Raw genomic sequence first — 15,494 nt, 5'->3', positions numbered from 1 at the left:
ACCTGTATATCAATTTGCGAAGAATGGACACCTTTACCCTGTTGAGTCTTCAAATCTGTGATCATGGCATTTTTCTCTACTTATTTAGATTTTCTCTTATTTCTTTCATCAGTATTTTATGGTTTTCAGTATACAATGCCTGCACATGTTTTGTTAGATTTACATCTAGTTATGTCTTCTTTTTGAGCAATTGTAAAGGTTATTCAACCTTATTTTCAGTTTCCATGTGTTCATTACAAAAATATAGAAATACAGTTGTTTTTTGTGTGTTGATCTGATATCCTGTGACCTTGCCAAGCTTATATATTAGTTCTAGGAGGGTTTTGGGGTTTTTTTTAGGTTTTTTTTTAGAGTCTTTGAGATTTTCTATGTCGGCCATCGTGTCATTTGCAGAGAGAGACGGCTTTATTTCTCTTTCCCAAACAGTGTGCCTTTTATTTTCTTTCTTTGATTTATTGATCTGGCTAGGATTTTCGGTGCTGTGTTGAATAAGAGTGATGTGAGTGGACATCCTTGCTTTGTTCCTGATCTTAAGGGAAATGCATTCTGTCTTCACCAATAAGTATGATGTTATCTGTAGGGTTTTAAAAGATGTTCGTATCAAGTTGAGGAAGTTTATATCTATTGCTAGTTTTCTGAGATTTTTAAAATCACCCACAGATGTTGAATTTTATCAAGTGCTTTTTCTGTATGAATTGATATGATCCTATTGTTTTTCTTGGTTAGCCTGTTAATAAGGTGGGTTACATTGATTAATTTTCAAATATCAAACCAGCCTCACTTCTCTAAAATAAATCCCACTTGGTTGTGGTGTGTAAATTTTATAAATATTGCTGAATTCTATTAGGCAATATTTTATTAAGGAATTTTATGTCTGAGTTCATGAGGGATATTGGTCTGTAGTTTTCTTTCATACTGCCTGTGTCTGTTTTTGGTATCAGCATAATCTGGCATCACAAAATGAGTTGGAACATGTTCCCTACTCTTCTGTTTTCTGGAAGAGATTGTGTAGAAGTGGTGTTAATTCTTCTTGAAAGTTTTATGGAATTCTTTAGTAAAACCATCTGGTCCTACAGACTTTTTTTCAGGGATTTTTTAAAATTATGAAGCAGCCTAGCTGGTGGGGTTCAGTGATTGAGCATTGACCTATATACCAAAAGGTCATGGTTTGATTCCTGGTCAGGGCACATGCCCAGGGTATGGACTCAATCCCCAGTAGGGGGCATGCAGGAGGCAGCCGATCAGTGATTCTCTCTCATCATTGATGTTTCTATCTCTCTCTCCCTCTCCCTCTCCCTCTCCCTTACCTCTGAAATCAATTAAAACATATTTTTAAAGCCGGAACTGGTTTGGCTCAGTGGATAGAGCGTCGGCCTGCGGACTGAAAGGTCCCAGGTTCGATTCCAGTCAAGGGCATGTACCTGGGTTGCGGGCACATCCCCAGTAGGAGATGTGCAGGAGGCAGCTGATCGATGTTTCTCTCTCATCGATGTTTCTAACTATCTCTCTCCCTTCCTCTCTATAAAAAATCAATAAAATATATTAAAAAAAAAACAACAAAAAACATATTTTTTAAAAAGTAAATAATGAAGCCAATATCTTTAATAGTTATATGGCTATTAAGATTATTTCATATTAGAGGCCCGGTGCACAAAATTTGTGCACTCGGTGGGGGGGGCCCTCAGCCCTTGGAGGCTATCCAACTGATGGCTTAAGGAGCGGGCCTAAGCTGGCAGTCGGACATCCTTAGCACTGCCACAGAGGAAGGAGAGGCTCCCGCCACTGCCGCTGCACTTGCCAGCTGTGAGCCTGGCTTCTGGCTTAGCAGCACTCCCCCTGTGGGAGTGCACTGACCACCAGGGGGCAGCTCCTGCATTGAGCATCTGCCCCCTGGTGGTCAGTGTGCGTCATAGCGACTGGTCATTCTACTGTCAGGCCGAAACCAGCTCTGGGACATCTCCCGAGGGTCCCGGATTGCAAAAGGGCTCAGGCAAGGCCAAGAGACCCCACCAGTGCACAATCGGGGCAGGGGAGGGACATGGGAGGTTGGCCAGCTGGGGAGGGACCACGGGAGGGCTCCAGGGCGTGTCCGGCTCATCTCGCTCAGTCCTGATCTGCCAGACCCCAGCAAGCTAACCTGCTGGTCGACTTCTGCCCCCTAGTGATCAGTGGATGCTATAGCAAGTGGTTGAGTGGCCTTAGCATATCATTAGCATATTACACTTTTTAAAAATATATGTTTTATTGATTTTTTACAGAGAGGAAGGGAAAGGGATAGAGAGTTTGAAACATCGATGTGAGAGAAACATCGATCAGCTGCCTCCTGCACACCCCCTCCTGGGAATGTGCCCACAACCAAGGTACATGCCCTTGACCAGAATCGAACCTGGGATCCTTCAGTCAGCAAGCTGATGCCCTATTCACTGAGTCAAACCAGTTAGGGCTAGCATATTACACTTTGATTCATTGAATGGACGACTGGATGACTGGACACTTAGCATATTAGGCTTTTATTATATAGGATTGGGCAAGTTATGGTAGTTGGTGACATTGGTCTGTTTCATCTAAGTTGTTACATTTATTGTTGTTCATAGCATTACCTTATTATCCTTTTGATGTCTATGAGATCTATAGTGCTATCCCCTAATATCACTGATATAGGTAATTTGATAATTGGTAATTCCTGATATTGGTAATTTGTATCTCCTCTCTTTTTTTCTTTGTCTTTCTAGAAGTTGGTCAATTTTATTGATCTTTTCAAAGAATTAGCTTTTTATTTCATTGATTTTCTGTATTGTTTTTGTTTTCAATTTCTGCTTCTATCTTTTTTTATTTCCTTCTTTCTGTCCAACTCTACCCAGACAACATAATGAAGCAAAGTGTGTCACTGGTGAAAAATACAGTGTCATTTTACTGTAAGTATAGAAACTGGAATTTACAGAGATTACATAAAAAGAAATTCCCTCCAAAATAAGGAAATGAAACTGATTGTTTTTTTTTTTCCTGGCTTGTGACTTTATTATGTTACTTAGTGGCCACAATCATTTATATATTAGTAAACCAGATTCTTATTCTAAATTGATTCAGAAACCCCCTGAAATTCAGCATGGTGTTTTGACCTCTGTAACCTCAGTAAGATCAATACCTGCTTGTTTCTTACTTCTTCAGGCTGCTGACAGAGGCCCTGCCCAGAAGTCAGAAGCCCAGGGTAGAACTCAGAGTTTAACTATAAATAATTAAGAGTTAGCTGTGATTTTAAAGCATGGCTAATTTCTAGTCTGTGTATAAAGTAAAAATGAATATAACCACAAATCCAAAGCCAGGTCACTGATTTCCAGAAATCCAACTTATCTTTTAAAATTGGTATTTTGTGATTAATATTTTAGAACATGGAGGCAAAATGCTCATATTGTTTTCTGTAAATGTACAAACTACTTAATATTTGTCTTAGTCTCTTACGCAAGTGTTGCTATTCACAAAGAACAAAATTTTGGCAACTTAAAAAAATGGTCACAGGATTATTTCAGTGGATAAACCTTGCATGTGTCCTGTGTGCATTTTGGCGGCATGGTGGCTGTCTTCTTGGAGCCCCCAGCTTAGGTGACACGCACATGAAGTGGTGGTTATGGTGGGGGGTGGAATGGTGCACATCCACGCAGTCAAATGAACAGGTAGCCCTCCTACCTCAGTGTGTAGTAATACAATCACTCAAGGACAAGTTAGGATGCCCTGTCCCCTATAATCCTGTTAGACAGAATTTATGATAAAGCTCTTTGTAAGGTGACTGAAGGAATAAAGGCTGGGAGAAGCCCTGAGCCCTTTATGTAATAGCATTTGTAACTGGATGTTTTTAAGGAGTTTTAAGATGACACCTTGTAATCAAAGGCAGTGTCCTGGAAGGTGAAGAGCTGGGGCTCTGGCATCTAACAGACTCAATCGCAATCTTGGTTCCACCATTTTCTACCTTTGTGACCTTGGGCAACTTATTTAACTCAGTTTCTTGGCTGGTTAAATGGGGTTGACAATAAGGTGAGGACAAAATGTGGTGATGAATAAATGTGGTAGAGAATTTTTTTCATTAACTGTGCCATCTGGCACATGGTAAACATTTAGTATATTTTAGCTGTTATCATTACTAATCATGGTGTCACTACTGTTATGATTACTGTTATTATTACAAGTGGATCGTACATTAATGGAATCTAGTTTGCTTTTCTGGAATTTGTATTTTTTAATACTGTAGTAGTATATAGAGTCCGGATAAGTCATAGTCTGAATGTGTGACTAAAAGTAACACTTTAAGAAACATCACCTTCTCACTTGCATATTTCAGGGGAGATTCGTAGCTTGAGGATTTGGGCATGTCTAGAACAGCGTTTCTCAACCTTTTTTAAAAATTATTGTCCCTCCAAGGAGCCTTTAAAAATGTTTTCCTCAGTTTTAATACCACAGTAAGATTTTAGTACCACCGTTACTTTTCTTTTTAAGAAATTTCAGTACCATAGATCTAGTATATATTTATTTATGTACTATGGTACAAATCATTGTAATCTCTAAAAAAAAGTTTTTGTGCTACAAGAACCAATTTTCACACCCCTGGGGGCAATAATACCCCCCCCCCCATTGGGAATACGTGATTTAATGCAGTGCTTCTCAACTGAGGGCAATCTTCCCCCTAGGGGACATTTGACAATGTCAGGAGACATTTTTGGTTGCACTGGGGTACCCACCCCAGTGCTTACTGGTGGGTAGAGGCCAGCGCCCAAAATATCAATAGTGCCAAGTGTGTGAGACCTTGCTGTTCATGTAATGGTGAAGTTTAAATGCACTCTGAAGGAGCCAGCAATTATTGAGGAAGGTGAAAATGGACTGTGCCAGTTCTAAGGTCACAAGGTAAAGAGAAGAACAGAAGTTGAATTGCTGACCTTCAGGTTGAACACATGGACAATGTGACATACTTAACTAGAAAAAAAGGCCATCCCTGTCTTAAGTATTGTTGCTGTTTTCAATAATATAGGCTTTTTGCTTTTTCTGTCAAATATGTGTAAATGCTGCAAATATGTGTTTATTAACTTTGTTTTTTATTTTTGTTTGGATGTGTCTTGCTTTATGAAACAAATGAATTCCTGAAAAAATTGCAGAAATTCATTTGCTGAGTTGCATTTATTCCTCTGATTTCATTTCATTATATTTTGAGAGGCTTATCTTCATTCTAAATTGATCCTCATTTGACCTGCTCCTAACATTGTTGCTTTAAATGTAAACTTAGCAGCCCCTCTGCCTCTCCAGGTTTTAGAGAGCAGGAATAGTGTAAGAAAGGGTATGGATTTATGTTTAAAGTGAGACCATCTATTCTTTGATGGACGCAGTCCAGGTCATGTGCCCAGAGCCCCTGGCTCCCCTATTGTCCCTGTCACACTCATGTTCCCTTCTTCTACTGCCCAGAGTTGGCGTCGAGGAGCCCTTTGAAGAGGACCAGAATGAACTCCACTGGCACTACTTCAGGTGACACAAGGGCAGCCTCAGAAACAAATTAACTGGGCCTGGCTTTCCCCTCTTTCTAACCTCTTTCTAACATGAGGTGCTTCTCTTTATGCCATTTGTCTCTTTCTTCTTGTGTGTGCCAACCCTCTGCTCCTTTTAGCAAAGGGGCAAGAGGGGAGGTCAAGTCTAATCATTTTTCCACGCTTTCTCTTGGCTGGTTGATGTATCTGTTCCTGAGATTGTGTCCACTTACCCTGCATTTTGAACAGTGCTGGCGAGTGTCTCCTTGTACAACTGGCCTTCGTGTTGAGAGCAGCACATTTGCAGAGCCACACATACTTTCCCCACAAAATTCTGCTTATTTTCTAGTAAACAAGGCTTCCAACTTATAAAGAGAACCAGAATTTTATATTTCACCCATGGCTGGCATATGGCTCACACCATCCTAATTAAGTACTGTTTTCGTTTTCTAAGTATGTTTTTTGTGTACTTGTGCTTTATCATGGTGAATCAGAAGGTACAAAAAACAGGTGTTTTTAAACCGGGGGATAATTAAAGGCTCTTCTAATGCAATTTGTTGCTCAGTGTGCATCCAGGTTTTTGATTTGATTAAGCTTAAGGGTGGTGATATTGAACAATCAGAATGAAGACTTTAATGTTCTTTCCCTTCTGCATCTTTAACCAGCATGCTTTCTTCCTGGTCTGATTTTGGGTGCTGGTCAATAATATAAATGCAAAATAGGCTTGAACTCTGTTCTTGGCATTGGGAAAGCATTTCACCCTTTAAGCACAGTGATGAAAGCAGCTATAGCTGCCATGGTGCATGGATCTTGGGATATCACTAGGCCTTGGATGTATACTGTAATGACACTCATACAGTTAATTGACACATTTAAGTTTCCTGGGTTCAAACTTTTTTCTGTTTAAAATACACACACAGGTTTATTTTCAGAGATCTGACTTTAGATACTGATTAACTGGCAGAGGAAACCCCCTCCTTTGAAATATTCCACTTTTAAGAAGGAAGTGGAAAGTGCAAATTATTACACTTGGGATGTGAGAGAATTCAGATTCTGATCTGTTGTTCAAGGTTTTGTATGAAGGTGCGTGTCTAATATCCCTCAGATTATTTAGGACCTCAGATAGTTCTAAACTTCTAAATTGTAGAAGTTCTAAAGTTTCTGAAATTTTACAGCCTTTTTATGACAGTTAATCAGAATGTACATATTATACCAGAAGAGCAATTATTCATTTTTTTGTATTTAATCATTCCAGAATGTACACATCCATTTGATTGCTTATTTTCTCAGTTGGTGTGGGATTTCCACATTTGTCTCATGCTTATTGAAAATAAGGATAATTCAGCCTGGCTGGTGTGTCTCAGTGGTTGAGTGTTGACCTATGAACCAGGAGGTCAAGGTTCGATTCCCAATCAGAGCACATGCCCTGGTTGCAAGCTGAATCCCCAGTAGGGAGGTGTGCAGGAAGCAGCCGATCAATGATTCTCTCTCATCACTGATGTTTTTCTCTCTCTCCCTCTCCCTTCCTCTCTGAAGTCAATAAAAACGCATTAAAACAAACAAACAAACAAACAGGTGGGGGTTCAGGATCACAGCTAGAAATTCAGTTGATGACCTCTACCACTTTTATACATTAGACACTTTGGGTGCACTGATGCTCTGGTGTTACTTTTGTGGATAGTCCTGGGACCTCTGAATTAGGTGGATTTCATATTAAAAAATCGCTGTATTTGTTGCTCAGAATCCCAGGATAATGTCCAGTTGGGAGGATAAGACTCCATCTTTCAAAAACTCCTGCCTAGAAGCAGCCTATGTACAAAGCAAAGCCCATCTAATTCACTACAAAGGTCCCATCAAACCTCAGGCCCATGGGGAGGAAATCTGACACTAGGTACACTATGGACGTGCTTATAACAGTGCCTGGCATAGTAGGTACTTAATAAATATTTGCTGAATCCATGGATTCATCTTGTGGGTTTAAGCTTTGCCTTCAGCAAAATATGGGGTAACTGCTTCTTTTTCTTCTATATGCGCCCCCCCCCCCTTGTCCAGGGGCATGCACCTTGGGTTAGTGCTTAACAAGTCTGGAGTAAGAGAGTAGAGGTTGGTTTTGCAGGTGGGGTGCATCTGTGCTATCTTCTATTCCCCTTTTCCATTAGTCTCTTTTCTCAAGAAATATGCTGGGCATCACAGGTGGGGAGGAGGGAAGGAGAGAAGGAAAAGTAAGACGTGCATACACAGGGCTCTGTGCATCTGCTGGCCTGCTCATTGGAGTCAGCACCCTGGTACTGGACTGCAGGTCACACCCCTGCTCAAGGCCATTCAGCACCTCTCTTGCTGAATCAGACCTGCTGAAAACTGTGTTCTGTTTACCTTTTATAATGCCATCTGTTCTTTGTGATACTGGAGGAAGTGAGGGAAGATAGAGAAATTCCCTGGCATCTTTGTTTTCTCCTTCATTGCTCCATGCTATCCATGTCTTCTGTGTCAGAATCAGGAAGGCACAGGGATAAAGAATTACCAGATGCACAGGGCGATAGTTGGTATGTTACTAAGCTAAGATAGTGCTTTTATGAATTTGCTATAAGTGGATTTTGGCACTTTGCTTTCTGTCTTTAGTTGTTGATTTCAAATATGTGACTTCATAGGTCATCTCTGCTGTGGGAAGACATGGCAGCACCAGGATAAAAAAAGTTAGAGATATGCATGCTGAAGTATTTAGAGGAAGTGTACTGATGCCTGCGATTTTATTTGAATTCATCCAAAAATTAAGATGGGTGATAGAGAGATGGATGGAGATGTAATAAAGTATAGCAAAATGTTAATGGTAGGATCTAGGTGGTGGGTATTTAGGTGTTCACTATAAATTCTTTCAACACTTCCCTGGATATATGAGAGGTTTCATAACAAAAGGTTAGGGAAATAAAAGCAGGGCAGGGCAGATGTGAGGAAGCAGTGGAGAGGAAAAGCCTGGTGCAGTGGGACCCACACTTTTAGGACGGACAGTCTGGGACAGGAAGGCAGACCAACAGTTGCCAGCTGGTGATGTTCCTCAGCGGCCTTGCTCAGGGTGTAAGCACACAGGCTGTATGGCCCCTCCTATCCCTGGGATCTGATGTGTATAACCTCCTTCTCATGACTTTTGCATGACAGTCTTTCTCTTCTTTTAGCTAATCATTCCTTCTGCTTCGGGAAGATGGTCAGCCTCTTGCCAAGTTTCAGCCAGAATGGCTGTCATGGTCCAAGCTAATACTCTCTGTTTTTCTCCTTGTCTTTCTCCCTGGTGACTTATAGAGTTGGTGTTGACCCAGATCAAGACCCACCACCCAACAACGACAGCTTTCAAGTCTTACAAGGGGTAAGTCACAAGACATGCTTCTTCTCAGGAAAGATAATATTAAAAATAGCTAAAATTTATTGAGCATTTACTACACACTAGGCACTTGACATGAATTCCCTCACTGTGATCTTGACAAGAACCTTATGAGGTAGGTACTGTTATCCCATTTTACAGATTAGAAATTAAAGTTTGAGAGTTTCAGTGAGTTATATAAGGCCAAAGAATTAGAAAGTGATGGAGCCAGGATTTGACCCCAGAGACAGTGTTCATAAACAACATATTAAGGAGGTGGGCTGGCCAGAAAGAGTGTTTAAGTCCCCAACTCGCTGCCTTCCACGAATGGATGTATGGGATAAATGGTGACTGATTCCGAGTCTCTCAGTGGTATCCAGGCAGAGGAAGGAAAGGGTGTGATTGCAGGCTCTCCTGTTCAAGAGCCTGGGATCCTCTAAGCTCTCTGAGTTTCCCTCCAGCCTTTAGGTTGCAGAGTAGCAGCCCTCACCCCTGTGCAGGCTAAAGGTCACAGCAAGGCAAACAGTGAAGGCTTGGGCGAGGCAGTGGAAGCAGTGACAGCCCAGAGCAGAGTGTGAGGGAGGGAAGCTGTAGAGGCGATGAGTGGAAGAGCCCTGTGGCAGCATTTAGTACAGCGGTTCTCAACCTGTGGGTCGCGACCCCTTTGGCGGTCGAACGACCCTTTCACAGGGGTCGCCGAAGACCATCGTGCATACCAGATATTTACATTATGATTCATCACAGTAGCAACATGACAGTTATGACGTAGCAACAAAAATAATTTTATGGTTGGGTCACAACATGAGGAACTGTATTTAAAGGGCCAGAAGGTTGAGAACCACTGAGTTAGTATGAGGGCAGGGAAGAGTACCTGCAGCAGCAGAGAATCCTGATGGCCCTTGGTATGACCATCTGCACCAGTTACTATTGCTGTATCATAAACTGTCCCAAACGTAGGAGAGTGAACAATTTCTTCTACTCATGGATTCTCTAGGTCAGGAATTTACAAAGGGCCTAGTAGGGGTGGCTTGCCTTTGCTCCATGAAGAAGGCCTGGGATAATGTGAGGCTGAGGCTGGAATCATCCCAAGGCTGATTGGCTCCGATGTGTGCTTCCGGGGCTGGGAGGACTCGCATAAGGACAGCCAACTCGAATGCTGAACTGATTTCTCCATGGGGCCTCAGGGAACTGGACTCCTTATATGATGGTTTACGGTTCCAAAAGCCAGTGCCCCAGCCAGCAAGATGGAAGCTACATATCCTTTTCTTTCTTTAAAAAAATTTTTTTGTCCTTATCCGAAGATATTTTCCCATGGATTTTTAGAGAGAGTGGAAGGGAGAGGGAAAGACAGAGAGAAATATTGATGTGAGAGAGAAACATCTGTTAGTTGCCTCCTGTATGTGCCCTGACCAGGGGTCAGGCCAGGGAGGAGCCTGCAACAGCCTCCCCTTGACTGGAATCAACCCAGAACCCTTCAGTTCGCTGGCCGACACTCCATCCACTGAGCCAAACCGGCCAGGGCCATACCTTTTTCTGACCTAACCTTGGAAGTCTCACAGCATCACTTCTGTGAGTTTCCATTGGTTATAACGAGTTGCTAGGGCCAGCCCAGATTTAAGGGGAGGGGACAGAGACTGTAACCTCTTGATGGGAAGAGTGTCAACGAAGTGGTCAACATGTTTTAATGCTGCCATATCACCCTGATTGTGGGATTGGCAGGTGACTTTGTCTCCAGGTTTTGTTCCTTTCCCAGGCTGGCATTTCCTGGGCAGGCCAACTGGAGGAAAGGAGAGTTATAAGAGCAGGAATTGGTTTCCAAAATGTTATTATTTGCCCTTGGAAGTCAAGAACAATTTTGATCAGCATTAAATATGCAGTGCTGAGCATAGTGCCTGGTACCTGGGAGCTCGAGAGGGATTTGATGGGCAGATGCAGGCATGAAGCACAGTGTAGTAGGAAGCTTTACTGACCACATGCACATGTTGTCTGTGAAGTCATGTCAAGTGTTGCTTTTTCTTCCAGCCAGCATTGAATTAAACACATCATTGCACTTCATCCCAAGTCCCGTCTGCATATTTCAGATTCCATCAGATCTTCTAACTTAGTGGTCAGCAAACTGCGGCTTTCAAGCCACATGCGGCTCTTTGGCCCCTTGAGCGTGGCTCTTCCACAAAATACCACGTGCGGGCGCGCACATAGAGTGTGATTGAAACTTCGTGGCCCATGCGCAGAAGTCGGTTTTCGGCCTGGGAGAGTCTGTTTTGAAGAAGTACTGTTGATATTTGGCTCTGTTGACTAATGAGTTTGCTGACCACTGAGATAGATGAAACAAGTATACAAGACGAGTGTGGATGGGAGAGTTGGAAGGGGTCGACCTCAGCGAACGTACCTCAATCAGATTGAGGACGTTTTTAGCAAAGGCCAGCTTAGGAGGACCCTAATAAAGTTAATAACAATGTACCTACCTATATAATTTAAGTTTAAAAAATGTGGCTCTCAAAAGAAATTTCAATCATTGTACTGTTGATATTTGGCTCTGTTGACTAATGAGTTTGCTGACCACTGTTCTAACTGACTCCATCTACCAAATCCCATGTGACAAGTGTTGCAAAATGTGGTGCTGTGAGGGAGTACAGAGGATGCTTTTCTGATTCTTTTCTCTTTGAGGGTGGTCACAGCCTGATAAGGCATCCTTGGTGTTTATGACCCTTGGTGTTTATGTCTCTTAACGAACACAAAGCCATGCCCTCTGAAAGTTCTGGGCATGTTGGGAAGAGCTTTCAATGAGCTACATTGGAGATTTGGTACCCACTCCAATGGTGCTCCAGAAGACCTTTGCGGTTATATTAGAATTGGCCCTCGTGGCAGTTGGGAACATGTGGTTTCAATGAGAAGTTCTTTTTGAAAAGTTGCTGTTTGACTTGAGCTTTGATGAAAGACTAGTAAACAGGGTTCAAGAACTGTGCACTTGGAAACAAATTTAGAGCATAACAGTTTAGGATATCTTAAAATTCACCCTGAGAAAACCTGGGCAAAAAGTGTGCTGGATGTCTTCATTTCACTTACGGCTCTGGGAGGATATGGTCGCCCTATTCCAAAGTATTCTCCACAGACCTACGGCCAGTCAATATTAATTTTACCAGAAAAGCTGGCCAATGCCAGCTGGATAGCCAGGGTTTCAGTGGTTCTGAACCTTGGCTGCACACTAGAATCACCTGGGAATCTTTTTAAAATCCTGACTTCTGGGCCTCATCCTCCGGAAATTCTGTTTCTTTGTGATGGGGTGGGGCCACAACATTAGTAACAAAGGAACAAATTTCCGGAGGATGGGGCCCAGAAATCAGGATTTCAAAAAGATTCCCAGGTGATTCTAATGTGCAGCCAAGGTTGAGAACCACTGGTTTAGAGAGATTTCATCTTGACAGTTCAGAACAGTCAAACACCTCCCAGCCCTCTTGCTGTTTACTATTGCTCTTGCCTTTGGATCCAAGCATCTGTAAAAGGAAATATGGGGAATGGTTTGGTTGGTTTCATGCAGCTGAACTTATTATACTGCACATGGAGACAATGGGCTTATAACCAGACTTAGTAACAAACTTGCTGTCGCCTTTCCATGGAAATGTTTGAGAAAGCAGTAGGTCCTAAGTGCTAAGGCAGTGGTTCTCAACCTTCTGGCCCTTTAAATGCAGTTCCTCATGGTGTGACCCAACCATAAAATTATTTTCGTTGCTACTTCATAACTGTCATGTTGCTACTGTTATGAATCATCATGTAAATATCTGATACGCAGGATGGTCTTAGGCGACCCCTGTGAGAGGGTCATTCGGCCGCCAAAGGGGTCGCGACCCACAGGTTGAGAACCGCTGTGCTAAGGGATCTGGCAGCGCATTTAGACCATGCAGTGACAGCTAAGATAGTGCCCCCTGCCCCAGAAGGGCAAGCCTTCCTGGGTGGGTAAACTCTGTGACTCAGTGTTCCTGACAGCTCCCTGGAGGGCCCTTTGGACCAACTGTAAAAGGGCACAGCCACTTTCCCTGCCCTCCCAGTGAAGGCCAGTTGGCCCATCCCTCGCTAGAAGCTGTGTCACAGCTTCCCTGTAACTTTCCTTTTTCCAAGTCTCTCACACAGTCATGCAGAGGGCCCCCAAGTCAGTTCCGTTGGCATTTTAAGATTGCTGTCAAGACCAGACAAAAAAAGATGAACTGCAAGTTTGGTTCCCCAGGACACTTTCTTAAGAATGACTCATGCCCTTGTGCAGAAACAGCCTGTTTCTCTAAATCCTCCTGGCCTGACCTTCTTGGTACAGTGAGCCACTAACAGCGGTGCTGGGAGTACTCAGTGGTCATGTGAAGCAGTAAAACAGGGAAGTAAATGGGCGTCTGATTTTTGGGTGAAACCCTGGGTTCTTGCAGTTTCCCCTGAAATGGATCCAGATCACACACTCAGGGTTGTCATGAAACTGCAATCAGAGGTGGAGAAAGTCCAGATGTTTGTTCTCCATTAGAAAAGAAAGGGCAGTCAGTTCTCTTTACCTCATTTTCTAAATGATCTTTCTATAAACAAACAGAAAAGTGATATGTGATGGGAAAGCATTTTTTTTATATAGAGCACAATTTTCCTCACTAGTCTAGAAGCCCAAGGTTATAAACAGTCATGGCTACAGGGCTACAGAATATTAGCGCATGTGGGTGAAGGAAGGGAGCTGTTAGCTAGAACTTTTTTGGCGTTGGGTAAGGGAAGCATAAGAATATGGTGGGCAGACTTGAGCTTCATGTCCCTGGCAAGTTTGACTCATTCAAACAAAACAAAACAATAAACTCAGTTGCTTTGTTTCTTGGAGGTCTTGGTGACTTTGCAACAAAAACAAAAACAAGTGCAGCTGGAGGCAAACTGCCCAGGCTTGGAGGTGGCCTCACACCCCATTCAAGTGGGGACTTTGCCTGCCAGAGCCAGCTGAGATTTCTGTTGGCTGGACATGCAGGCACATCATTCACTTCCTTCCCCGTGTTTACAGAAGAGCACTCATTGATGACGCTTAGCTAGGAGCCCGAATCTGAATTTATCCTGGCTTTATCATCTCAGCAGGACAAGGTCCCAAGCCGGATGTGAGTGGAATCTGGAGGAAAGGAAATGCTGTGTTAGCAGAGCATTGTCTCTGTGTGAGTGTGGGTGTGTGCACACAAGTGTAAAAACTGCAGAAAATCAGTGGTTCATAGTTGCCTTGGCATAGAACTTTCTGGGCAAGTTGGATTTCTCTGGCTCTGGGTTCTCCTTCAGATTTTCTTCCAAGCCGAAATCTGATACGCAGTCACTTAAATCTTTAACTTCAAACAGTGCTGAAGTACCTTTCCTCAAATGCTTATTTTCTCACCCCCCTCCCACCACACTTTTTGTTCTTTTTAAGATGTTTAGAGAGGGAAGGAAGAGGGGGAGAGAGAGAAACATCGATTGATTAGCTGCCTCCTGCACAATTCCTACCTGGGATGGAGTCCACAACCCCTCAACCTGGGTACCCTGATCGGGAATCGAATGGGCAAACTTTAGGTGCACGGGAAAACACCCAACCAACACTGGTTAGGGCTTTTTTTGTTCTTCTGATTGCCTCCTGCTCTTCTCTTCTTTTTCTTCTTAAAGTTCAAAATTAACATTCAGTTATTCATTCATTTGACAAATATTTATTGAGCATCTGTTACATTCCAGACATTCTTTCAGGCTCTGGGAATACATCAGTAAACAAGACAGATGAATCTTTGTCCTTAAGGATTTGGTGACAATGTGATGAAGGATAAGGGTGGAGAGTGGCAGAGGTGAGCTCCTGGAGGCCCTCATCTGCTTTTTCTCTAGAGCAGTGGTTCTCAACCTGTGGGTCGCGACCCCTTTGGGGGTCGAACGACCCTTTCAGAGGGGTCGCCTAAGACCATTGGAAAACACATATATAATTCCATATTGTTTTTGTGATGAATCACTATGCTTTCATTATGTTCAATTTGTAACCATGAAAATACATCCTGCATATCAGATATTTACATGATGATTCATAACAGTAGCAACATTACAGTTATGAAGTAGCAACGAAAATAATGTTATGGTTGGGGGTCACCACAACATGAGGAACTGTATTAAAGGGTCGCGGCGTTAGGAAGGTTGAAAACCACTGCTCTAGAGACTGTAGACCTCTCCTTCTGCTGCCCTGGTTGTCCCCGTGGACCAGCACCCTGGGCATGACTACAGCTTATTAGAAATGCAGAGTCTCTGGCCCCACTTCAACCCACGGAATCTGAATCTTCATTTTAACAGGGCTCCTAGGAGGGTTGTGCGCACTTTACAATTTGGGAAGCCCCGGAGCAGGCACTGTGGAGCTCGATTCCCTGTTTTTAAACTCTTTTATTGAGAAATCTTGGCCCCATCATCCCAGGGACAACGAAAAAGACCCAAATCTGGCTGCATCATTTATTTACACATTTGCTCTGCTTTCGGTTTATATTCCTGTTGTAACAAATTACCGTAAACTTTGCAGCTTAAAACAACACAATCTTACAGTCCTGTAGATCAGATGTCCGGTGGGCCCCGCTGGTTTCCCTGTTGCAGGTCTCAAAGCCAAAATCCAGATACCAGCAGGGTTGGGCTTTGGGGGAGAA

At 42.9% G+C, this 15,494-nt stretch overlaps 1 protein-coding gene across 2 annotated transcripts in view; it reads left to right on the top strand.

The window, feature by feature from the left end:
- The window catches only part of SLC9A7 (solute carrier family 9 member A7), a 117,578-nt gene that overhangs the window by 88,324 nt on the left and 13,760 nt on the right, over nt 1-15,494 (top strand). Inside the window, exons 13-14 of one of the 2 annotated variants that reach the window (XM_036304355.1) lie at nt 5,446-5,505; nt 8,799-8,862. In XM_036304355.1, the coding sequence (XP_036160248.1) occupies nt 5,446-5,505; nt 8,799-8,862 (124 nt within the window). The remainder of the gene's footprint in view (nt 1-5,445; nt 5,506-8,798; nt 8,863-15,494) is intronic. The other variant, XM_036304356.1, reaches the window with a different exon arrangement.

The sequence above is a fragment of the Myotis myotis genome, unplaced genomic scaffold, assembly GCF_014108235.1.
Source record: "Myotis myotis isolate mMyoMyo1 unplaced genomic scaffold, mMyoMyo1.p scaffold_m19_p_4, whole genome shotgun sequence".
NCBI classification, from domain to species: Eukaryota; Metazoa; Chordata; class Mammalia; order Chiroptera; family Vespertilionidae; genus Myotis; species Myotis myotis.
Note: the sequence above shows the minus strand (reverse complement) of the source record. Positions and strands in the feature narration are given on the sequence as shown.